The sequence below is a fragment of the Bombus bifarius genome, unplaced genomic scaffold (genome assembly GCF_011952205.1).
Source record: "Bombus bifarius isolate JDL3187 unplaced genomic scaffold, Bbif_JDL3187 scf7180000007973, whole genome shotgun sequence".
Lineage (NCBI taxonomy): Eukaryota > Metazoa > Arthropoda > Insecta > Hymenoptera > Apidae > Bombus > Bombus bifarius.
The window spans coordinates 1,500,026-1,524,798 of NW_022884359.1; the positions used below are offsets into that span (position 1 = coordinate 1,500,026).

The window sequence follows — 24,773 nt, forward strand, 5'->3', positions numbered from 1 at the left end:
AAGATATAAACAAGTCAATGTTACAAACAATATATAATCAAATCATATTAATCTAAATGTAAATATTTATTGAACTCAAAATAATGCAATGTAAAATGGGTTGCTCACATTTTTTTGTTTGTCATTCTTCAATGCATTTCAAAAAGTACTTACTTAATTATTATAAAACATAATAAAACTATAAAAGGAACACTATTGTATTTTTTAGAATGACAATGTGTGTTTGTTTAATACACCATAGAATATTATAAAGTATTACAAAATATATTTTCTTATATGTAAATGGTTTGTAACAAGAAACACGCTTTCTTCCTTTTTTCATCTTTAAATGAAATGTAAAAAAATTAAGAAACGTTATTTAACACATCATTAGATAACACTGGCATTCTAGAGTTACAAATGACTAATTATTAAAGTACTGATGGAATGTTCAATGTTGTTCTCCATTCTACACTAGTAATTCTGCTATTAAAAACAAATTAACTGCTTTAAATATTGTAGAACTATTAAATATACTAAGAAGTGTTTATATGTACTTTTTATAATAACATTTTCTTAATCGTAAAATATTATATTAACAAGAAGTTCCTGGAACTATAATATGTAAAATATTTTATAGAAAGTACAAATAACCATTTTTGAAACAATGTATAACCAAAATGTATTATTCAAATTTTACAATGTATGTATTTCTTTAGAATTTCCAAACATAGAAATACTCATAGCATTTGTATCTTCATCAAATATATTAAAATATTAATGATATATTTTTTTTGAAGAAACGTATCAAGTAAAAATAGAACATATATTGTTAATTTTCTTCTTCGTGTACTGATGTACTTATTACATTATTTTCACCCATTTCATCCTTTATATGTACTTCATCTAGTTTTTTGGGCGACCCCAACATTTTGGTGTATTTTGCCTCTTCTTTTTCTGAATCTTCTTTTTTACCGTTATCCTCTGTTGAGTTCTGCATATTATTACTATTTAACGTTTCTGACGAATTCAATATTTTCTTCTCCTCTGCAGTTGTATTATCCGCATTCTTCCCCCGTCCTCTTTTTGTAGTAGCTACTGATTCTTTATTTGTTTTCTTTTGTGTTTCTTTCACTATTTTCGTTGCATCAATATCATCTTCACTAAAAGCAGCTTTACCACGCATTTTTGTAGGTTTCTTCTGTAGTGTTTCTTTTTTCTTTACATTCCGTCCTTTTTTAGCAGTTTGAGCTGATTCTGACTCATTATTTTCAGTAGTTTCACTTTCATTATTAGTATCTGTTCTGAAGGTAACAGGTATCGAGTCTGAAGGAAATTTTTCTGTTGCTTTCACTTCCTCATCATCTTTTGTAATATCATCTGAATTAGGTTCATTTTTACGACCCCTTGCTTTCCTTGATGCTGTTACTTTTCTGGATTTATCATCTTCTGTTTTAACATCGTTTTCAGTCTCATTGTTGCTAGTTGCTTTAGTTTTATTGTTAGCTCTACTAGAAATTTTATTTTTTGTATCATCATGTACATCGACCTTCTTTTTTGTTGTTTTTGCCTTTGGTTTACTTTCCTTTGATGTTGGCTCAGCATTTATTTGCTTTCTCTTTTTTGTAGCTGGTGCTTCTAAATTTTCAGCATTTTCATTAACAGGTTCTCTTTTGGCTTTTCCCTTTGACTTTCCTTTAGCTGAAATGAATATATGATCATCATGTTAATACATGTATAATAAATTTTAGATATGTACAATAATAAGTACAATCCTGTTGACTTCCTGATTTTGATGTTATTTAGTGATTAAAAGGATGTATTTTAGTACAGCACAGTAAATCCTTTGCAGACTGATGTTAAATAGCTACCCAAAGTCCTTTTAGCTTACAGACACATTTAGGCATACAGTCGCCTGAATCTCTGAGGTATGTTAGTACTTATAGACACATAGCGACTTGCTATATGATTCCTATAGCACTTTTTCGAAATAAACTGAACTATTTTCATTGTATAAATCTTATTTCTTGTTAGAATTAACTTCCGTAAATGTTAGATCTTAGTCCTCCCCATATCACATTTCTGTCTCACAATATTAGACTTTCGCTGTATGTCTCAAACAAACAATTTGTGTTCTAAAGAAATTAAGTTATATTTTTATCTTTAAGTTGCCTACATAACCTTTCCTTATAATGAAATACAAATTTCATGAACATAAAATAAAGTTTATAACTTTTAAAATGTGACCTTGAGGCATGTATCTTTCACTTATAGAATATTCCAAAACCTCTCATCTCGTACATCCAAAAGTCAGATACCCCATTCCACAAAGAATTAAATAGAGAAACAACTAATTGATATAAGCCTTCTAAATGATAAATCCATAAGGTTACATAAAAAAAAACTAATGATGTAGCTAATACCTAAAATATGATAACCATTACTTTTAATGTAAATGTTTTTGAAAAAAACCACATAATTAAATTAAATAAAAAGACAGTTTTGGTGATATGTGTGTATCACATATCCCATATAAACAAAACAATCTGATTTATCGTCTTTCTGCTGCAGTCTTCATATACAATGTTTAATGTTTTTACGTATGTATAAACCACTAAATGAACATTCCCAATGAATTATTAAAACATTCATAAAATTCCATGCTAAGAATATTTATCCTAAAATTATAGTGGCTGTACAAAATACTTGTAGATTCACTTATTTCCTAATGAAATATTTTTTAACAGGTTCTATATTTCATTTTCACAATATCAATTTTTTTAGTCATGTGGAAACACTACTATAAGACATAAAATTTAACATACTTGGATCTAATTAATTAATATATAAATGCTATAATAAATATGGCGTATAAATATTTTTCGTAGCCACTGTATATATTTTAAACTAAAAAGCTTTAATATCTTTCCTCGTGATTGTACACATTCCCAATGCGCGTCCGAAAATTACCGCGTAACCACCACGTTACCTTATAAATCAAATAAGCAGTAAAAATTAACAAACAAGACAAACAAGTTTTTCGTATATGAAAATTCTCATTCAAAGAACACATATTAACAATGATATTACAAACTTATAGAAAGATTTCGGATACGTACATTCTTCGTCTACATTGATTCCCGCCTTTTTCGCTGTGGCTTTAGCGCGTGTCTTTTTCGTTTCAGTTTCCTCGGCATTTTTCACCTTCTCGTTGACTGGATTCGCATCAGCTTTTTCCGCAGCCTCTTTGTTCCTCTTCGGCGCGGACTTAATTTTAGAGTTTGGTTTTTCAGTCACTGAGGCGGTTTTAGCTGATGTCTTGGGTTTTATTTTCGCGTTCCTAGTTACCGCCGTGGCCGTTTCTGTACCTTCTGTCTGCTCGATTTTAGTTGATTTTGCAGCTCTCGGAAACCTAATTTGCTTTTCCTCGTCACTTTTACTCGCAGCCTTCGCTACAGTTTTTTTCTTTTTCGGGGGCGACACATCGCCGGCTTCTGCAGCTCTCTCTACAACCTCTGCCTCCGAATGTTTCGCAGGCTTACGGGGTGCCATTTCGTCTCACGAGTATCTAAGATATATTTAGAAACTAATTTTTATACTATTATTGTTATATTTTACATATAAAAAGTGATATATATATGACTAAATACTACAAACCACTCGTTAAACATAAATAACTAAATACTACAGAACGCCGCGTGATTACTTACCACTTACCGGTGCCCAACGTGCAATAACGTGTTCGTTGCATTAACTGGTGTCCGCAAGTCTGCAAGTTACACGACTAAACTAACATAGTAGCAGATCGGCAGCTTCAGGTTTCGAATGAGTTTGATAATCGACAATCGATTTTCGGATTGACGAGTGGCGACAAGATATCAACGGATCAAATCCTTCTAACAACCGTAATTCCCCTAAATACACGCAGCAACATGCTACGCTTACTTTGCAACTAAGTAAACCAACTTTTTTATGAAATATTTACAGCTCTTAAGAATGGAGCCTAAGGCCCAATGTTTTGCACCCCTCCAAATAATTTTATCTTAATATTCATTCATTTAACATTTATCTAATCCTTTATTAAATTATAATAATTTTAAGCTTTTCTTTATACCTATAAATATCGTAACTTTTGAGGACTGTTTTTATATGATTCATTAATACATTGAGATAACCACTTGATGTCTTAGAGTGTTACAAAAAAGGATTTCCAATTAATTTTTATTTACTGTTATTTTAAATTTTTCGTTAATTTTATATTTATGGCGTAAGCATTTAATTTGTTACTGTTTAGGGTTTATTCTAATAAAATTGTATTCTATGAAATTGTATCATAAAATGATCCGAATTTTAAGTAATATATAAGGAAATGAGTATATCGCGGAGTCATCCTTAATCTCGTTTAATGCTACTCTGTTATTTACATTTTTTAGTAAAGTAAAATATTTAATTATCAAAATTCTTGTTAATAGTAAAAGAGATTAATCTAAACATAACGAGTATGTATATTCATATCGTATTTAACAAATAATGTTACTAAGATGAAATTTAATAGAATGAAAATTTATGCCTGTAAAATGCAATTATATTTTAATGGAATTTTCAATGAGATAAAACATCGAGAAAGATGATTTTGGTAATTTTTAAAAACAATTTTCATTAGGATATTTTCCAAAATATATTTTATGTTTATTACTTTGCCATATTAAATATTCATGAGAATAGAAGATTAAAAGAATATTGAACAGAAGAATTTACATTATAAAATTACATGTAATACATATTTTAAATATACAAAATTTATTGATATATAACTTGAGAATTTACATTATTTTTTTTGTTTATATAAAGTTACAAGCATTAACATTAGTTATATGTAGTTATTTTTGTTTATACTTTCTTAACCAGGAGAAATAATCCTTATTGCTCTATTTTTGTGTTTTTATTTTTTAAATTCTTAAAATAATATTAAATATTTATATGTGCCTACATTGTATGTAAATATTCTTTTTAATAATAATTACTTAATGTTAATTATTTTTTATAATATTCTTAATACAAATTCCGATTTCTTTTATTCTAACAATGATATACATATGTAGTATTCCTAACAGTAGTTACCGATTTCACATATTGGCATGAAGATCTTCGGAAGAGTCATTCGTGTTAGTTTTCATATCAACAACATTTAGGAACTATTGAATATGTTACTTGAAATTGGGATTCTTTAAAATAAGATTAAATTTTCTTATTTTATATATATATATATATCTTTTTTAAATTATACAAATTAAAATTTATAATTTAAATACACCCCAAAGGTAATGTTAGTAATATCATAACCTATAATTGTTGTTTCACTTTGACGTTTGATAAAACAATTCATAATAAAATATTTAATTTATTTCACTAGGTGCTCTGAAATAAAGTCACAAATCAGAGAAAACTTATATCAAGTTACCGAAATACTTAAAATCATCGCGAACTATTTCAACAAAATTATTTCATGATGAATAACACGAAAAAGATTAATGTAAATTTTTCATCCCTCGTGGGTTTAAAAGCGGAACTTTTAAAAAAGCAACATGAAGTAAATGAGGCAAAATTGAAATCAGAAATAGATCACACAGTATCAAAGTTACAAAAGAAAAAATCCAAAAAAATTGAAAAGGAGTCTAGGAAAGAAAATTCAAAAATGCCGGAGTACATTGAGGATGTTGATACTCATAAAAAATCGAAATTAATGTTGGAGGCAAAAGCAAGATTATATGACCGATTAAAAAAATCCAGAACTACTAATGAGAATTTCCTTGTTGACTTTACAAATAAATCAGATGAATCTGAGGAAGAACCATTGCCAAAAGATGAAACTGACCCAATATTAGAAAATGAGGATGACTGGGTAGAATATGAGGATTGTTTTGGACGTACGAGAAAATGTTTACGCGAAGATTTGTCCTTGATGCAGGAAAAGGATCAATTGATCAAACAACAAATTATAACCAAAAAAGGAATTGATCCAAAAACCAATGATATTATTGACCAAAACTATGCTGAGGGAGAGAAAGAACCTGAAATAGAAATTATGAGAAGAAAGTGGGAGGAACAAACACAGAAACTAGCAGATAAAGTAAACATACACTACCAAGATATTTTATTTGATGAAGCTAGAACTCATGGTGTTGGTTACTATGCATTTTCACAAGATGAAGAAGAAAGAATTAAGCAACAGGAGAATTTGTTCAATTTAAGAAAGGAAACAGAGAAGAAACAGAGGGAGATAAAAGAATTGAAAGAATTGAGGGAGAAAATGGAACATAACAGATTGAAAGCGGCTAAAATTAGACAACGTATTAGAGCAGGATTACCTATAGATGTAGTAGAAGAGGAGTTTAGAGAAAAGAATGATAATGTATCTAATGAAAATGAATCAGGAAATGTACATAATACAGAAGAGAATTTAATCGAAACTGAAGAAAAAGAAAATAGTAAAAGCCAGATTATAGAAAGAGATAAAGAAATAGAAAAAGAAAATAAAATAAAAGCTTTAGGAGAACTTCTAGGCAAGAGAACTCATTGGTATGAGATGTCTCAGGAAGAATGGGTTCATAAATGTAGGAAAATAAGAGTCACTGAATTTGGACCAGTATATGAAAATTTTAGAAGTGCTGGTTATTTGAATCCTCAAAATGCTGATACAGTTTCAAGTATTCGTAATAATGACAAATCTCATTCATATGAAATGAATGATACAGAAAACAGTAATGAAATAAATATAGATTCTTATGATATACCACTCCCCCCTAGCTTAAATACAAATGATTACAATACTGAGCATAATAATTTGACTGAAACAATAAATCAGAGTAATTGTGTTCAGTCAGTTGATTCTAAACAATACAACTCTAGTAATACAGAGCAAAATCAGATGAAACAAAATAGGAGTATAGATGAAGCGAGTATAGCAGCTGGTCTCAAATACTTGAGAGAAAAATTTGAAAAAAGTCAGAACGCTTAAAGCATTTACAAACTGATTTATACTATTTTATTACACATACTTGTAAATATAATGTATTGTATATACACGTGTATTGTATAGAATACTAAGAATATTTGTGATAAAAAATTTATTTACAAAAATAACGTTTCACATTTTCTAGCTTTTGTTTTTTAAACCTTCCTATTGTATTTTTATTTCACTCATATCCTTCTTCTGGTACTGCTAAGTCATCTTGTATACCTACATATTCATTAATTTCATTTTTATTTTCGTTAATTTCATTTTTATAAGTGGTAAAAAAGAAAATAATATTACCAGATAGATCAATGTCTGAAACAACTGTGCTGCAATTGGGACAGTTCACATGAGTATGGACCATGGTGAATTTCTTCAAACAATATAAATGAAAGAAGGTATCACAGTTAGTACACTTTTCGCCCTAATTAATAAAAATTATTAATATTAGGTTGAAATTTCTCACATGAAAAAAGCATATTAGATAGGAATAGCATACATGAAAAATAACTTGTTTGCAAAGGCAACAGGTATTTAAATTGCTTTCATATGTAGCTCTAAAGTATGGCATTAATTCTGTTATACTTCTTACACCCATATAGTAATAACCATCCTGTAAATGTCATAAAAATATAAAATTAATCAAATATTACTGTAATGTATTTTGAATTTTTATCAATACCTTATAAATCAACCATTTTCTATTAACTATATCCTCCAGAAATTTTTCAGCACCTGCCTTTGACATTTTTATATCTAATGAAGAGCATAAATTTAAACATATTGTACTTTGTATGCATCCATTGCGTGATGTTATAATTTCAGAAAACATAGTCCTTAACAGGGCCAATTGCTCTTTTGAAAATTCAGTTTGGTACCTAGAAGATATCATGAATATCAATAAACTTCATACAAAATTTCTACAGATACTGTTACTTAACAAATTATGAAAGTAAAATAAAGACATCATAATTTATTTGTAAATCCATTCAATTTGACTTAACAGTATATAGGCCAATTTAAGAAAAAAAATAAGTTAAACATTCTAAATGATTATAAATATTCATAAAATAATTATGCAAAACTGAATTTTGATATATTAACAATTACTAAAACATATACCTGGTTACTTCATTAAGCGTAGTACTTATTAGAACCCAATATAATTTGCCTGTAATTTCACACTGTGCTTTTTTGATTAACATGTTTAAGGGCTGCAATTGTTCATTTATTTGATTTATTATTACTGATACTCTATTATCACCTAAAATATACAGTTTTATTTATACAGATACAATAAAATAGGTACATAAAAATATGAATTGGATTTGACATTACATAAGAATTTACTTACCAAATAATTTAATAATTAAGTCCTGTATTTTATTTTCAATTAAAAGACCTTCATGTACAATTGCTTGTAGAACTATTTTGTGCTTATTGCTATAAGCCATGTTTTATTTCTGTAACAGACACAAGTATTATGTTTTTATTTCAGATTATCAATGTTATCAATCTGTAATGTCAAAATACTAAAGTTTTATAAGTGAATCAGAAATTATTTCTGAATTAGTGAGCGTAACTTCTATAAAATGTTTTGACTAATTAAATAAATACACATATATATACAAAACTATGCAACGCAACCCGCAATTATGTATATAAATGGAAAAGATAAATTTTCATATAATGATATTATATAAAGAAGTTTTTTATTTATGCAATTTCGTAATATCCTTTTTCGTTGATAATATCCAAAATACTACATTTCACACCTTAAAAAAACTGAGCAACTAATGAGGAAATATGTATATAAAATATAACCAATAAAATTTACAAATAGTTTTGAAACATATCTCACAGTGTTTCTCAAGTTACATTAAAGAAACGTAAATCCTTTCAGGAGAAACACAATCATAAAGTAATTAAGAAGCATAACAAATAATTTTTATAAATTTCTTCCATCTACCAAACATCTATTCTATTATATAAAAGATCAGACAACAGAATTATACATAGTTGAAACAATAAATTTCATTGTTTTATACTACACAAGTGCTACGTTAATTGATCGAGATTCTGTTTTATTAACTGACCATCACTATCCCTACCGAATCTTAAAAGTGATTTTGTAGACTAAGCCTTCTTTTTTATATTAAGTGAACGTATTAAGGAACGCTTTAGGCTAGTATAACTTGAAATTCGATACATCTTTGAGAAAACAAGTATGTCGAACCTAATGAAAAGTGTTTGAATTTCAATTTTGAAGGGATTCCTAAGTTTTTCATACTATGAAAATTCGAATCACTTCGAATATGATTCAGTACTACAACTTTGGAAAATCTTGATAATTCTTGAGTTTTTAAAGCTTCAATAATTCTTGATATCTTATATAAGATATTGAAGATAGGGTATAATATGAAAGAATGTAGATATGAAACCTTAAATACGTAAAGCCTATATTAAGATTCACGTAAGCGATAGATTAAGATTCACAACTAAAAATTTATAAAAACTTTTAAGTTTTAAGTACTGAATCATATTTGCATTCAAATTCGCCCTTGCATACGTATGTATATTCGAAATGATTCAAACTTCTTTCAGATTGGTACCTACGCAGTCAATCTTTTCTTATTCTTATATTTCACAAATACAGATTAATTCTTCATAATATGGCAATTATTATTAAACAAGAAATAGAAGAGGCTTAATACTATGTACTTCTAATGAAAAATTGTAAGCAGGATATCAATCTACAAATAAATTTTGCAGCCCAAAACAAATACAGTCCCTAGTGCGGCTATATCAATGGATATTGTTTCTTACTGCTTTACTTTATAATTGTGATGCATAAATATATTATTCCTAACATAGAAATTTTAAATAAATTTATACAGATATACAGCTATACAAAAACAAATGTTTCAGATATTTATATCTCACATTCAATGAAGTAGAACTACTTTAGGAATTTTCTAGAAATACACCTGCCTCGATAACCAATCACGATAAGGCTCGATGTACGGTCAGTTAGCAAAGCATACCAGTAACGTTAAAATACTTGATTGTGAGAATCACTGTTACTGCCGCAACTTTACTGTATTATCATCGATGGGTGCAACGAGTATACGGTCAGTTTGAGTTTGAGCGCTACAGTATCATGAGAGAAAAGCATCGAGTGAGAGATGTGTTGACTCAAGTGAGCATCATGATCCATTCGAATATGTATTAATTTTCTAATATCGGAAAAAACGACAACAGGAAATATCGCCGTGCGCTAAAGTGAGGAAGAGGGACTAGAAAAGAGTGTGGAGGCGATCTAGTACATAGACATTGAGAGCTATCTCTGCTGCATAGTACAAGTTGTATCGCCAGGGCGCGAGGCCGCGACCCTGAGCCCGATACGCGGAATAGGACGTTTCGATAGCGGAATAGTGCGCGCAACGAATACGTGTCAAACATCGGTCCACGGATAAGCGCAAAGTGGAGCATCGTAGCGTACGCGGTGCTATCTGCTATCATTTGCTCGCGAAAAGGTCGAGAGTTCATGATCATTCAGTGACTCGAAACGATGATTCGACTCGTCGTTTGACGACGATCATTTTTTTTCTTTATTTATCACTGCCTGAACGATCAAAAACTATTAGTAGGCAAAACGACGAATTTTTTCTCCCTGCTCTCTCGCTTCTTAAGTGGATATCTCGTTGACCAGTGTTATAACCTGTTAAGATCGAACGTTTCTACGTTACATCGTTCAGAAAGATTTCTTTGAAAAAGAGAATTTTGTGAATCGGAGAGTGATTATTGTATAGTGATAACACGATCCGAAGATGCCGCTCTTCGGTAAAAAGGATTCGAATAAAAAGATCAAGAAAGATGGGAAAGACGATAAATCGCCGTCTGTCGAGGACAAATACATCCTAAAGGAGTTGCTTGGAACGTATGTACTATACATCGCTACGGACTATATATCGGAAAGTAATAGAACCAATTGTACAAAAATTTTGTATTCGTGTCTTTCATATTGTCATTAATTTGATATTGCTCGATTAACCACTTAAGAATTACCTAGACTGCGGATTTCAATGCATTTATGGGAAATTTGATGATGCAGAAATGCATAGAATCCACATAAAATACTTAGAATATAGTACAATATTTATAAGGATATAGTATAACATTTATAGTATTTAAAATATTGTACTGTATTATACTCATAATATTTAGTAGTGTTCATAAGAATATCTATAAATAAGAAAAAAAGGAAGATTTGCATATAATCGAAATAGTATTAACTTGGGATATGTTCTTAAAGAGTTAATAAAATGATTGATTCTAGTCATGAATTTGATGCTAAACATTATTATTACTTATGATCGAAATTTACGTGAATGATTGTCAAAGTCACTTTCCTTAACCCTGTTACGATCTTTGAATTTTTATGTCTTAATTTCGTTCTTGTTGAAACAAACAAAAAGACATCATATACTTTAAGAAATTTTTCATCATATAATGTTTATAGGAACGAAAAGTTAAAAATATTAATTTTTAAAGTTAACAAATCATGTGATGATTTATGAAAAAATTAATATTATCGATGTATGTATATAAAATATTTCTAAGCGGTTCATCTTTAATGTCTTATCTTTCATAAAAGATACTTTCGTTTTGTAGTATTTAAAGATTACTACCACTTATTGGCACAAATTTAACTATTTACATGTAGATATTTTAGTTTTACATTTAGTTTATCTGTTTATTAAAATGTTCAAATTAGAATTTGTATTACGTATGATAAAGTGGCGCTTTCGAATCTTTTAGTTGACGGTTATGTTTGCTATTTATTCAATTAAAGACAAATGAAAATTATGTCAAATAAACTATGGAACTTATAGAAAGAAAATAAATTGTTATTAAATAAAATAGATACTATAAATTTATTTACATTTACAAAAAGATTTTGTTTTTTATATTTGTGAACAATATTTGATTTAACTATATTAAGTTCCATTAGTAATGTTGCAAGATATTTTGTAACAGATTGGGAAAGAGAAAGTACTTCCCATTAGCAATAAATGTTGTATAACTATCATAATTTTTTGACACACTTGGTAGTTATATTGCTATTCAAATTACCTCAAGTACTTTTTCGTTTAGAACAATGATCAATATGTAGTACTATAGCATATAATTAAAAATTCTATTGTCATATTAGAACACTTGTATTAAATATGTCAATGTTAATTGCATACAGTCTATTATTATATCAGTAGTCTGGGTATCAAATGTTCTGGCGCAATAATTAGTAACTGAATATAAGTGCATAAGTCATGTTACATTCATGCACTTTTTTAATGTATTGTAATGTAATATGCAAATTTTTATGATTTCCATTATTATATTTATTTATTTTATATTTATTTGTGTAGGGGTGCTTTCTCTGAAGTACGTTTGGCAGAAAGTAAAGAAAAGCCTGGTCAAATGTTTGCTGTGAAAATCATTGATAAAAAAGCATTGAAAGGAAAAGAGGATTCTTTAGAAAATGAAATTAGAGTGTTGCGAAGGTAATATTTAGCTTCTGTAAATAAATTTATTTGAATTTCTCTTAAGTGTTTAATTATATTGTATTGTACTTATTGTATTGTAACTTATATTGTATTTTTCCAGGTTAACACATCCAAATATTGTTCAATTACTGGAAACATTTGAGGATAAACACAAAGTTTATTTAGTTATGGAATTGTGAGTGTTTTCATTTGTCTATAAATTAGTATACATATTATAAGCTTATATTTGATTTCTGTTTTTCTTTTTATATTAGGGTTACCGGTGGAGAACTATTTGATAGAATTGTCGAAAAAGGTTCCTATACAGAGAAAGATGCATCAGGTTTAATAAGACAAGTTTTAGAAGCTGTGGATTATATGCATGATCAAGGTGTTGTGCATAGGGACCTTAAACCTGAAAACCTTTTATATTATAATCCAGATGAAGATAGCAAGATCATGATTAGTGACTTTGGACTGTCAAAAATGGAAGACTCTGGTATTATGGCAACTGCTTGTGGTACTCCAGGATATGTTGGTATGACTCATTGTCATTTAGTTGGATATATGTATATATGATTTATTTTTTTACAGTATTTTAACATCTTTTTTTTATTTACAGCTCCAGAAGTCTTAGCACAAAAGCCGTATGGAAAAGCTGTAGATGTGTGGAGTATAGGAGTCATTTCTTACATCTTATTATGTGGTTATCCTCCATTTTATGACGAAAACGATGCGAACCTGTTTGCACAAATTTTAAAAGGTAATAAAACTATTTTGGGATACAAATTTTTTTTAGTATTTGGGAGGACTATACTATCACTTCAATTTAGGTACTACTTTTAGGATTCACAAACACATGCAGCTGCACATTAACTTGAAATTTTAATTTTTAAGGTATTATTCTAGTTTTTGTATGCTGCTATATACATGATAGTGTAGTAAGTAAATGATCTTTTGTGTGTGTCCGCGTTTTTTATGAAAGTTATTGTTGTTAATGTCCAAAACTTAACATTAAAAATTCTATTACAATATCCGTATTGTCTGAGTAAAAGAGATGATTAAATGGGATTTTTTATAGTGAAGTATAAGAAACAAATTTATGTCATACAGTGTGAGAACCTAACAGTACTTCTTCCAAATAAAATAATTGATTTAAAAATTAAATAAGTCATAATAAAATCGTCTACTCTATAGCAAGAAGCTAACCAGACTGTTATAGGTGAATTTGAATTTGATTCGCCGTACTGGGACGATATCAGTGAGTCTGCAAAGGATTTCATTCACAAATTGATGTGCGTCAATGTCGAGGAGCGCTTTAGTTGCAAACAAGCCCTTGCACATCCTTGGTAAGATCATTATTGCACTTAGATATTGTATATAATTTATGTTATTTGAAATTATTATATTTTTGCATAAATTTATATTCAGTAATGAAGTCATATTAAAAAATTCGCAATTCGCAATATTTTGAACGTCTTCTAGATTTGATGTTTGTAATTTTTGAAGAGTCGTGTTTTAAGATTCAAGCAATAAAAATATTACAGGAACTGAATTGTTCTTAATAATAAGATAAATATGGATTAAGTAAGTAGAAGGATTACATTAATTTCGTTATACATTAATTAATCCTACAAGATTAATTATTGAAGTATGTGTATAAATTTCCCAATGTGTGTAATAGTTGATAACTCATTTTAAATTAAAATATGAAATGTATATGTACCCACATATCAAAATTTTCAGTAATTCTCATAAACAAATATCTTAACATATTTTAACAAATCAGTCAATATATATTTTGCTTAACATATCATTTTTAACAAATATATTTTATATTAATAAATATATTTGTTTAATCAGTCATGTTTTATATGTAATGCAGTATCGTGCAATTAATTTTTTTCAGGATATCCGGCAATGCTGCTAGCAATAAAAATATCCATGGTACTGTATCTGAACAACTTAAAAAGAATTTCGCCAAATCAAGGTGGAAGGTTAGTATAATTAGATGATTATTATGTTGCTGATTGTATGTGTTTGCTCGCCAGGCTCCGTAGGAATGTCTTCCTCTTCTCTCATGGTTGCAGCAAGCCTACCACGCAGCCACGGTCATACGTCAAATGCAACGGCTGGCACTCAACAGCGGCCAACAGCAGCAGGGCCCAGGATCAACAGGCCCCTCCAGCGGCAACCCCACGCCATACCCCGATCAATCGCAATCCAACCCCAGTTACCAACCCAGATCAGTGGAGCCTCCGACCAACCTCAATTGAAGGAAATACGCGAGTCACCATTGCCGGTGTCAAGCTTGGTGGTCTCGAGTCCTATTCCCATTCCGATCACTCCAAATTCACCATTATACTTACGCAACAAACGCTTCAAGCTGTGGGGTAGCACACGCACTGCTCTGTCTACTCTATTTCAAACGAATGTATCGTATCTTAGAAAGCAAAGAAAGTATAAGAAAAGCTGAGTCATGCTAAGATTCTTCTAATGAAAAATATCAAAGCTGTCAGGTGGCCGTTTATTCTCTTACCGAGTTATTATTTAAATACTGGTAAGAGTTTGTATAGATTCCAGCTAATTCGCTTTATTGTGGTCTCCTGTGACATGGTTGCCACCGATCGTGTATATTACAAAATTACACACGCTCGCGAGTCCGCGCACATACACACACTTAAATGCACGTATAAACAGCCCGCGCGATATAAGGCGATTTTCCGAATGTTTCTCGTTTTATCGTCCCTCTCAGTTCTGTTGGCTTTGTTTCGACAATTTCTAAATAGATCTTCTCACTTTGTTAGTATATATTTCACAGTAGAATTAAATCCCGTAGCCATCAATAGTGATTTTAAATGACGATATGTCAACAGCATTGATTTGATCAAGTAAAGATGTAGTTAATGTATTTAGATAAACTTAATGCTAATTGTGAAATCTTGTAACGCAAGAAAGATCTTGCTCGATCAAATCTGCTAAATGTATAAAGAAAGAAAAAAAAAGAAACTATGTGAACAGTACAACGACAAGTTTTTATCTTTTATAAGGTTTGGTGTAATGAATAGTAGTTGTTTAGATGATTTTTTGCTATGTGAACATCTTACTATATTCTGGCTAAATATGTTTTAAATTCCATAAAAACCGATACGCAGCTTTTTACCCGGTACTTATTCGAATGAATGATATGGCCGAATATATCTTTTGAAACAGCGTTTTTTCAAGAAGCACGAAACAAAAGACAAATTAAGTAAGTTTTTTGTAAGACAGATCACTCCGAATGAGGAGAAGAAAAGAATTCTTGCCATATGGAATCGTGTTGTGAGACTGTATGAGATCTGATTTTTGTCAATATTTGTTTTTATATTTCCCTCAATGATTACTATACATGTTTTATTTTATGACAAATGTAAACATTTATATACGAGTCATGTACAGTACACTGTATTGCAAGATATGTACATTGTGTACACAGATACTTGTTCTGTTACATAGTGATATTAGTACATTTTAAGAACTGCAAAACAGAGATCTACTAATTAGATTTAATATGTATATACATACGTGTATATTGCTCTACTGATATTTTTATCGATATGTTGCACTGAAATTTAATGGAAAATGTACATAATTCATACACGATTCCCCAATTATCTCTTTGCAAGATGCAAATATAAAAAGCATATTATATAATGTCGAATTTTTCACTTTTTTATAATATTTTTTAAAGACAATTATATTTTTATACGCTTTGCAATTTCTTCTGATCTAATTGTTTTTATTGTATTTTTATTCTATTAAAAAAGTATTAATCGTTATTGTTCTTCAAATAATGCATAGAATCAAATTGGCTCATCTTCGGAGAAAGTAGAAAGCACAAATCTAATTAGATAAGAGCTAACGATTTATATATTTTGCTGTGTTATAAAAGAATGTACATATTATTTTTATATGTTACGTTCCTTGATGTAAATGTGTAAGTACTTTCAATGTGCTATGAATAGTTCAATACAAATATTTTTGTATTTAATATTTTGTTGTAGATTACAGCGATTATATATCATTGCATAAGTTCCAAAAGAAAGAATTGAAATATAATCTAGCTATTTATATTTGTATCTTTTTATAATGTGAAGAATCAGTGAATCATATACAGTACTCAGTATTTGAATTACAACAGGTACTTCAACGAAATGTTCGGAAATACTTTTAGTATTTGGTGGTATTTCTTTATTTTTTTACAAATAATTGCAGATAAGTGCAATACCGTATATATCGTAATCTTGTGATAATGATGTTACTGTGGTCTCTTACTCAATGGTATATCGATATAAAGATATTAATACTAATAAATATTGAGAATTTTCATTGAAATAGGATATAAAATTTCTCTCAATTGGAAATGTATCACATATTAATTTTTCACGATGATGATGATCAAATTCCACGTTTTATTATATAGATGGGAAAAATACATTATGTATTAATATGCGGAAAATTGTATCGACAAAATTCTATGTTTTTTCAGTGTCCTTTTGAAATAAATCTAAATTGTACTCAATGAAATCTAGAAGGATCATATATATATTACATACATACTATGATAGAGAAAATTATTGCTGTTTATCGAGCGGGCACTCCTTTTGTCATAAATTGCTATCTCTTTATCTTTAAACAATAAATATAATAATCACTCTGAACTCTCATATTAGACATCCGTCCGTGTACCGGGCACTATTCGTGTAATTCATAACTATATAAAAAAGGGATTCGTGTTAACGCTACATAATAATTTTGAAATCGATAATAATTATATTAATTATAAGATAGACATTGTTCTAATAAAATTAAACAAACTACATATAAATTGATTTAGAACACGACGTATATGATGGAAGTTAAGATACATACAATGATCATCATTTTGTTTCTTGTCGAAACATTGTAGTATCAAAAATTTCAATTGATAAACAGGTCTTTCATTGCGCAAAAAATAACGCACCATTCTAAAGTGCCTTGGATGACACGATGATGGAATGTCAGATAAATAAATTCAAAAATATGTTACTCGATGATTAGAATCAGATATCATTTATCTTTTATTTAGAAAATAGATTTCTATTTCTATATCCTAATCTAAATATTTATTTGCATTATAATATCTCACAAAAAAATATTTGAATTCAGATATTTAATAAAATTACGTAATTTTATTGTAATTTTTTTATAACCAGCATCGTGTCATCTAATAAGAAAGGTTCGTTAATAAACATTTTTTTACGCTAAATATATTGTGCATATGAGCTTGTAACTTAAAAATTCTAGAAGGAAATAAAAGAAAAGGAGCTTAGCTTGTATTTAGAAACGAATTATAAAAAAAGAGAAGAAAACGATAAAACCGTGCCACATGAATAAACATATCGGCAGGAATATTGCAAAATGTGATTATAAAAATAAGCTGATTTTAAATAGCAATGAAAACAACAACTTGTTACTGCAGTTTTATTCGATGAGAAAAAAAATAACGTCAGACTGATAAGAGTGTGTATGGAGCGAACGAGGAAGAGAGTGAAAGAAAGAAAGAGAGCGAGAGGGAGGGAGAAATGTTGTCTAAAATGTTTTAACTGTTGCCTATAAATTAAGCGTAATTGAGCTCCTATATGTACCGACCGATTACAAGAATAACTTCTTCCTATTGTAACTTTTTCTCATTGCACAAGCCTTGCAATTGTTATGCTTACAATTTGTGCATGTGAGAATGATTATTATCAGACGTTTCATTGTTAATTGTACTTGATACAGAGGATCAGAGCCGTTAGAAAAAAATTTAATGATACAAATTTATCAACTCTACGCAGAAAATTTTAGCAAATCAGAATCTATTAAACTAATTTACAGTGCCAATGTATTCCACACATACAAAAAGAGCTGTTGAAATCGCTAATTTTTTGAGGCATGTAAAATATCAAATTTTTGTAAATTACATATTATATTCGAATAGCCGATATTTTCGAAAATAAGATCGATTAAATTTTTAATAATATATTGCTTCATCAGACAGACTAATTTTTTTCGTTCAAAAATAGAAAAAACTGGTTTATAAGTTCGAGGACTATAGAAAGCGGATAAGTATTTCGAAATTAATAAGATCTTAATTGTGGTGCTACAAAACGGATGTTCGATATTACTATTTCATGGAATGTTGATGAATAAAAAAATATGTATATATATACACATACTGATATATATATATATATATAAAATATATATATATATTTATATAATATATATATATTTAGTTGTCTTAGCTTGTTTGAGTATCGCATTAATGTAATCATTCTTTTCTATAGTCATCCTGAGTTGTAAGATTGTTAATTAAAAATAAAACAGAAATATCGGAACGCTTATAAACTACAAAATAAGTAAATTAATCGCACTTTAATTTAATGCACATTTAATAAAAGTTTTCCTTTCGGATATGAAAACGAATGCAAATATAATAAAAATATGGACGATGCAAATGATAACAATAATAATAACCATATAATAACATTTACAGAATTGCGTGTGTTTGTGTTTAAAATTAGGCTATTTTTTTATACAAATTATTTTAAATACATTAACAATGATATGCTTTATTTTATAATTTGTTAACTGATAAATGTGTAGCAGTTTCAGTTTGCATATTATATAGACAAAATAAGAAATTTACATGATTATTACATTTTATATTAATGATTTATCGACATACAGTGGCTGCCTTCATGAAATACAAAGTTGTGGACTGATAATCCATGAATCATGTAAAACGATGTTTTTTTTTTATGGAATATGAAAAAATTAATTAGTTCGAGTACAAGAATAGTGTAATAAATAAATGTATTCAATAACTTGACAAAAGAAGTTTACATTACACCATATAAATTGATCTTTTTACAACTACTTACATCTTACTTAATTTTTATTTATAATAGTATAAATCTTTACTATTCCTTAAATTCATGGCAATGTGTTTGTAAAGTTTATTTATTATACAGTAATATACAATTATATAATTAACAAATAATATTAATATTTGTTAACTGTGGTGATAAAAAATAATAAACTTTACATTTATTATAAAATGTAATGTAAACTTTTGTGTTAGACTGTAGTTTGCTATGATGTTCCTACTACACATTGATTTCGATATAATATGTTTAAAGTTTGGCTTAAATTTCAAGTAGTTGTTAATACTATGTAATGAAACATACAAATGATATATATATATATAGCTATATAACTGTACTTAGTAAAAAAATTGAAAATTAAATTAATATTCATAGTTGAAATACGTAAAGAATAATAAATTACACAATGAATGATTCTATAAATTTCCGAAGTAGCAGCCACGAGAGATTAACATTAATATTGACATTCAATATATTACTAGGCATCGTTAATAATACCGTTTAGTTGATGCTTCTTTCTTCCTGGAAATCGCATTTTATTTCTACTTTAATATAGATTAATATGATTTCTGTTTAATTGATTATTTCGATCAACTTAGTTATACAACTGAAATAAGTGTGAAAAAATACTATAAATAGAAAATATACTTGCACATTCCTATATACGTTAAGTTTTTGGTAGTAACATCTGAAAATAAACTGTTGGCCCCTTATGTGTAATTTGTATAACTTTTCTGTAATCAACGCTTATCAATAATTCAACATAAAGTGTATGGAATTTCATATAGTTCATACATTTTGAACTAAATGAACACTTTTAATGTTATGTATTATACCAAATGATATTATAAACGAAGCAACCTTACATTATATTAAATACACATATTTTAGCCTTCGTATGCATTTAACGCTTCCCGTAATTTATCTACAATCTTTTGATAAAACTTAATTTGCTCCGTGAGATGCGTTTTCATTGCTTGAGTTAAATGTATTTCTTGTTCTGTTTGAAAATGCGTTTCTTCGGCGAGAAGAGCTCGTGCTATTACATCGGTTCGATGAGATAAATCTCGCAATTGTTGCGGCTCCATTTTATGTTCACTTACTAACCTTTCGTAATCTTTACGTTTTTGTACAGCAGTCTAAACAAGTTAAAGGAAAAGAATAAAGCAAATTAATAATACCAAAATTTCTTCATAAGACTATACCTTAAAGAATAAAATCTTTCTTATCAGTTACCTTGTGTATGCTAATTACATCTGGAAAACTACTGATGATTCCTCTATAAATATGAAATTTATCAGACAAAGGTTCCCAATCAAACTTAGGCTGTTCTTCGTATAACTTGCCGATATCGTTATAAGCATCTCCCGTTATTTTTAACGCGTAGGTCAATCTTCCTCGACTACTATCGTCGCCTTCTAAAGCATGACTTAATGCACTAAAACTTTGACCAATTTTTTGAAATTCTCTCTTATAAAGAAGGCTTTTCTTTGTTTGATCAACAGCCATAGCCATAAAATTTTTAACAACCGGATCCAATCCGCTTATAAATCTACTGAAAGCATCCGTTTGAATTTCCACTTTTATAACATCCAAAGTTGTTTCAGGACATTGCACAGCATTAAAGTAATTTACGCCTAATAATTCATCTTTCTCAGCCTGTCTCTTGCCGGCCTTCCACCTTTTCTCATCTGTACAAGTTATAAAATGTTCCCATACGCGACTACGTGCTAGTACAGGATGTCTACAAACGTAATCAACGAATTCTTGTAATTGTGTGCGTCGATGTTCGATAAATTGTTCTTCATATCTCCCTGATATTTGTTTATCTGGCAATGGTGGAATGGGAATAAAACAATATTTTTCTTCCAAACGTTCGTGTAGCCAATCAAAGTGTTTGTATCTTCTTGAAACTTGAATATTGTTGAACTATAACAAAGAATCAATGATAATTCTGTGATTTATTGTTACAAGGATATAAGGATACAAAAATTAAATACCGTTGGTGTAAGTTGATAAACTATGAAACTTTTAAGACCCTTCAGTTTAGATTCTTTCTTAGGAGATGTAACTACACAGTTGTAGGATTCCCCTCTTGAACTCCACCTAAAACGTCCACCTTCAATTTCCTCAATATATATTTTCTCATTTTCAGGAACATTTGCTACTCTCATCCCTAATAAATAACTATCTTCTCCAGACTTTATTAATGTAGAAAATTTATTATTTTTCTTTGGTATGTTGGGTATAGGCCTTTCAGGTATCACAGAATGAATAGTTTGCATAGAAACTGAATCTCCATAATCAACACTATTGTGCTGTTGCAATTGCATCATATGTTGTTGTTGCTGCTGAGGAACATACGCTTGCGTTTGTCCAACTTCTGAATCGTCATCCCATTCATCATCCCAATAATCCCCTGAACTTTGTTGGGATGATGTCATTGCATCTAATGCACAAGAAAATTTGAATATAACAATCTTTCAAATTAGTACTTCTGCAATTTTAAAAATTTGTTCATATGTAATGAAACAATTTAAGTATACTTGGAGCAGATGCTGAAGTGTCAACAATTTGAACATATGCCGCTGGAAACAATCCAGACTTTCCACTCTGATTAAAACCTTCACACCATCCATCACCCACATTATCCCTCATAACAGTCAACATTTCTCCTGCTGTGATAGACAACTCTGCTGTTCCTGGCTCTCCAGTGAAGTCATATAATGCCCTTACCTGGAAAAACAAACATTTAACGTTAATACAATGAAAATACATTCGAAAGTGAAGAAAGTTATCTTGAAAAGTTCGCATAAAAGAATGAGTCATAATGCATAAAACTGATCTAACACTAAATAGTGATATATCAATCGCTTTTGTATTCTTAACAGGTTTTACACACCTGGTGGCCCTCCATTGTAAGTACATGTACTAATAGTAATTTCGAATTGCAACAACTGGTGCGGCAACTTTTCGTCTCCTTATTTCAAATTGTTTGATTGCACCCGGTCACATACCTACACCGATCTGCTTACCCGTATGACTGACATTTACGTATTTGTGCTTTAATGTGTGTGCGATTCTGTGCCACATAAATGGAAAATTTAAACGACTGTACACCACTACTGTTCGCGAAGCATAATACGCTTTCATGACTTCGGAGAATGGTGTATTTCTTATATGTAAATCACATCCATATCGAAAATCGGAAGGAAATTCTAGATGATAGGAATAGACAGGCCCATGAAATGTAATTTGATGAATAGAAAAAAAAACGGAAGAAAGTATTTTGTGATTAGAGGTTAGAAACCGTGAAACACGGGGCGTATAAAATTACGAGCCGCTACTGATTTCGGATCCGCCTCTATGAAGTAACAAGTAACTCTTATGTCGCTTATTGAACTTTTGTCTGGGTGTGTACACTTGAACGAACCATTTATACAGTTGCGAATGAAGAATTAAAAAGAGAAATTACGCATCTTATGTAACGCACAAAGAAAATAAAATTCTTTTACATCAACGTAAATTTTAATTATCAATTTCTTATATGAGTTTTTTATATATTAAATATCTAATAAATGGCCAATGAAAATAATGTTTAAAATGATCATTATATGAATAAAAATATGAATTCTTCCAATTTTTTCCTCCTTTGCTTTCCTTGAACTTTGAAATAAGTTTTCAAATACATATGATTAATAAAAAGATAGAACAACAAAAATAAAATATAAATGCATACACTTTCTTAGAAAATTTTATTATTTTGAATATTATTTCTTTATGTTTAATGTTCGAAATTTTGTAGTTACATTTAAGATTATCTTAATGGGAGGATTTCGATTCCTTGGCATTCTGTAGACTTTGAGTAATGTATAATTTTGCTAAACTTTGAGCACAGAACTGAGAAATGTGTTCACTATATGTATTAATCTGTCCAGCAACGATCATTGGATTCAGTCTAGGAGGAACAGGTAAAGGTCTCATTAATTTGTTGATATCATCATCTGGTAATGGAGGCTCATCTTTAGCAGCTCTAGCAGCATTCTCTTGAGCTCTCTTAGCCAAAAGTCTGTTCTTCTCTTGCTGTTGACGAACAACTAGCTGCTGATATCTATTGAACTTCATAGCTTCTTGATTTAATTCATCCACACGATCCATCAAACAACGTAACTGATTTTCCAAGACTGTGGCTGTTCCGAGATCTAAATACTTAGTACCTTCTTCCTCAGGAATCATTTCCTCTAGTTCAGACATCATTATATTAGTCAAATTACTGTTCTTTATCACAACTGGGATCTCAATGAATAAATTTTCGTATCCAATCTTCAAAGTACGTAATGCTTCTGGTGTAAATTCACCTTCCTTGTACATTTGTATAGCTTGGGGAGTAAGCCTGTATGCTTTTAAAGTTAAAAAACCTCTGGCTGACTTGGCTGTATCATATATAAGCACCACCGATTCTTCGATGGATGTTTGATAATGATATTGTGATTCTAATAGAGATACGTTTAAGAAATTGCCAACGTCTGCGCTCTGATACCATCCAACATGGAAATGATCAACATTTACCCTGAAAAAAAGGAGATTTTTGCTTATTTATACTGTTATACATTAATAAACTCGATAGTAATAAATATTATTTACCATCGAAGACGACGCATCATAGCAAGTTGATATTCTTCTTCGTCCATAATCTCATCGTTTTTGGGAAAAGGGAAACAATTGGTAATCTCGAGACGATTTTGAACAACTAAACCAAGCAGAGCACCTTGAGCTACATCCATGTTACTCATCGATTCTTCATGACAATGCTTTACCATTTTCATGACTACTAACCCGTCGCATTGCACATAATCTATTCGAGGCTCTACCTCGGGAATTCTTCTAGTTTGAGTTCTTGAATTCATTTTTAATTGAAAATTAATACTAACGTAATCTTTTAAACAATATGCTTTCAGACACTTTCCTATCAATTAAGGTTAGGTTAAAGTGTATCTCTTATGCTTGAAGAAGCAGAGTATAAGAGAACAAACATAACATAGATACGGAACTATACTTATTCTATGTATCATGGTCCTCTAACAAGTCGAGTTAGTAGAGACAGAGGGAAAATGTAAAGCTAAACAAATCAAATAGCAATCATGATCATAATATGCATTAGAAATCTTGATACACTATTTGAATGTAGATTATACGTACTGATACATATTTATTTCATGTCACATTTGCACCGCGTAAATGTGAAATGATCTGCAACCTTTGTGAATTCATGACCGGTTTATA

At 29.5% G+C, this 24,773-nt stretch overlaps 6 protein-coding genes across 15 annotated transcripts; 2 read left to right on the forward strand and 4 right to left on the reverse strand.

The window, feature by feature from the left end:
- Positions 1-47: 47 nt before the first annotated feature.
- Positions 48-3,951, reverse strand: LOC117216666 (serine-aspartate repeat-containing protein I-like). Of its 3 annotated transcripts, none has more exons than XM_033463560.1 (3): positions 3,690-3,951; positions 3,099-3,547; positions 48-1,680 (listed from the first exon to the last, which is right to left on the reverse strand). In XM_033463560.1, the coding sequence occupies exons 2-3, from the start codon at positions 3,529-3,531 to the stop codon at positions 812-814; spliced, it is 1,302 nt and encodes a 433-aa protein (XP_033319451.1). In that variant the 5' UTR covers positions 3,532-3,547; positions 3,690-3,951; the 3' UTR covers positions 48-811. The 3 variants fall into 3 exon arrangements, with proteins under 3 accessions (XP_033319451.1, XP_033319452.1, XP_033319453.1); XM_033463561.1 differs by having other exon boundaries at positions 3,697-3,928; XM_033463562.1 differs by lacking the exon at positions 3,690-3,951 and adding an exon at positions 3,637-3,675.
- Positions 3,952-5,100: 1,149 nt separating this feature from the next.
- Positions 5,101-7,104, forward strand: LOC117216664 (coiled-coil domain-containing protein 174). Its single transcript, XM_033463555.1, has 2 exons — positions 5,101-5,300; positions 5,393-7,104. The coding sequence occupies exon 2, from the start codon at positions 5,486-5,488 to the stop codon at positions 6,995-6,997; it is 1,512 nt and encodes a 503-aa protein (XP_033319446.1). The 5' UTR covers positions 5,101-5,300; positions 5,393-5,485; the 3' UTR covers positions 6,998-7,104.
- Positions 7,105-7,145: 41 nt separating this feature from the next.
- Positions 7,146-9,192, reverse strand: LOC117216671 (non-structural maintenance of chromosomes element 1 homolog). 6 transcript variants are annotated; one of them, XM_033463579.1, is made up of 7 exons: positions 9,106-9,192; positions 8,349-8,457; positions 8,117-8,258; positions 7,677-7,872; positions 7,494-7,607; positions 7,295-7,418; positions 7,146-7,219 (listed from the first exon to the last, which is right to left on the reverse strand). In XM_033463579.1, exons 2-7 carry the CDS (start codon positions 8,446-8,448, stop codon positions 7,176-7,178), a joined length of 720 nt encoding a protein of 239 aa, XP_033319470.1. In that variant the 5' UTR covers positions 8,449-8,457; positions 9,106-9,192; the 3' UTR covers positions 7,146-7,175. The 6 variants fall into 6 exon arrangements, with proteins under 6 accessions (XP_033319470.1, XP_033319469.1, XP_033319467.1 ...); XM_033463578.1 differs by having other exon boundaries at positions 9,091-9,109; XM_033463576.1 differs by lacking the exon at positions 9,106-9,192 and adding an exon at positions 8,856-8,991.
- Positions 9,193-10,824: 1,632 nt separating this feature from the next.
- LOC117216665 (calcium/calmodulin-dependent protein kinase type 1) lies at positions 10,825-16,914 on the forward strand. Of its 3 annotated transcripts, none has more exons than XM_033463559.1 (8): positions 10,825-10,934; positions 12,424-12,558; positions 12,662-12,736; positions 12,816-13,078; positions 13,163-13,303; positions 13,763-13,889; positions 14,450-14,537; positions 14,631-16,914. In XM_033463559.1, exons 1-8 carry the CDS (start codon positions 10,825-10,827, stop codon positions 14,814-14,816), a joined length of 1,125 nt encoding a protein of 374 aa, XP_033319450.1. In that variant the 3' UTR covers positions 14,817-16,914. The 3 variants fall into 3 exon arrangements, with proteins under 3 accessions (XP_033319450.1, XP_033319447.1, XP_033319449.1); XM_033463556.1 differs by having other exon boundaries at positions 14,450-14,487; positions 14,592-16,914; XM_033463558.1 differs by lacking the exon at positions 10,825-10,934 and adding an exon at positions 12,311-12,360 and having other exon boundaries at positions 14,450-14,487; positions 14,592-16,914.
- Positions 16,915-18,963: 2,049 nt separating this feature from the next.
- Positions 18,964-23,031, reverse strand: LOC117216662 (sorting nexin lst-4). Its single transcript, XM_033463553.1, has 5 exons — positions 22,393-23,031; positions 22,037-22,226; positions 21,491-21,939; positions 20,727-21,419; positions 18,964-20,629 (listed from the first exon to the last, which is right to left on the reverse strand). Exons 1-5 carry the CDS (start codon positions 22,405-22,407, stop codon positions 20,378-20,380), a joined length of 1,599 nt encoding a protein of 532 aa, XP_033319444.1. The 5' UTR covers positions 22,408-23,031; the 3' UTR covers positions 18,964-20,377.
- Positions 23,032-23,235: 204 nt separating this feature from the next.
- Positions 23,236-24,682, reverse strand: LOC117216668 (eukaryotic translation initiation factor 3 subunit H). Its single transcript, XM_033463565.1, has 2 exons — positions 24,135-24,682; positions 23,236-24,060 (listed from the first exon to the last, which is right to left on the reverse strand). The coding sequence occupies exons 1-2, from the start codon at positions 24,395-24,397 to the stop codon at positions 23,313-23,315; spliced, it is 1,011 nt and encodes a 336-aa protein (XP_033319456.1). The 5' UTR covers positions 24,398-24,682; the 3' UTR covers positions 23,236-23,312.
- Positions 24,683-24,773: the final 91 nt, after the last annotated feature.

What these genes read in the sequence shown, in the direction of transcription:
- LOC117216668 (XM_033463565.1), bottom strand. Translation starts at nt 24,397, where the DNA reads ATGAATTCAAGAACTCAAACTAGAAGAATTCCCGAGGTAGAGCCTCGA. An exon ending in ATGATGCGTCGTCTTCGATG is followed by an intron (nt 24,061 to 24,134) that starts GTAAATAATATT and finishes CCTTTTTTTCAG; the next exon opens with GGTAAATGTTGATCATTTCC.
- LOC117216662 (XM_033463553.1), bottom strand. An exon ending in CACTTCAGCATCTGCTCCAA is followed by an intron (nt 21,940 to 22,036) that starts GTATACTTAAAT and finishes CTTGTGCATTAG; the next exon opens with ATGCAATGACATCATCCCAA. An exon ending in TTTATCAACTTACACCAACG is followed by an intron (nt 21,420 to 21,490) that starts GTATTTAATTTT and finishes TCTTTGTTATAG; the next exon opens with TTCAACAATATTCAAGTTTC.
- LOC117216664 (XM_033463555.1), top strand. Translation starts at nt 5,486, where the DNA reads ATGATGAATAACACGAAAAAGATTAATGTAAATTTTTCATCCCTCGTG.
- LOC117216671 (XM_033463579.1), bottom strand. Translation starts at nt 8,448, where the DNA reads ATGGCTTATAGCAATAAGCACAAAATAGTTCTACAAGCAATTGTACAT. An exon ending in CTTAATTATTAAATTATTTG is followed by an intron (nt 8,259 to 8,348) that starts GTAAGTAAATTC and finishes TGTATATTTTAG; the next exon opens with GTGATAATAGAGTATCAGTA. An exon ending in GAAAATGGTTGATTTATAAG is followed by an intron (nt 7,608 to 7,676) that starts GTATTGATAAAA and finishes TGACATTTACAG; the next exon opens with GATGGTTATTACTATATGGG.
- LOC117216666 (XM_033463560.1), bottom strand. Translation starts at nt 3,531, where the DNA reads ATGGCACCCCGTAAGCCTGCGAAACATTCGGAGGCAGAGGTTGTAGAG. An exon ending in AATCAATGTAGACGAAGAAT is followed by an intron (nt 1,681 to 3,098) that starts GTACGTATCCGA and finishes TATTCATTTCAG; the next exon opens with CTAAAGGAAAGTCAAAGGGA.
- LOC117216665 (XM_033463556.1), top strand. Translation starts at nt 10,825, where the DNA reads ATGCCGCTCTTCGGTAAAAAGGATTCGAATAAAAAGATCAAGAAAGAT. An exon ending in GAAATTAGAGTGTTGCGAAG is followed by an intron (nt 12,559 to 12,661) that starts GTAATATTTAGC and finishes GTATTTTTCCAG; the next exon opens with GTTAACACATCCAAATATTG. An exon ending in TAGCAATAAAAATATCCATG is followed by an intron (nt 14,488 to 14,591) that starts GTACTGTATCTG and finishes TTTGCTCGCCAG; the next exon opens with GCTCCGTAGGAATGTCTTCC.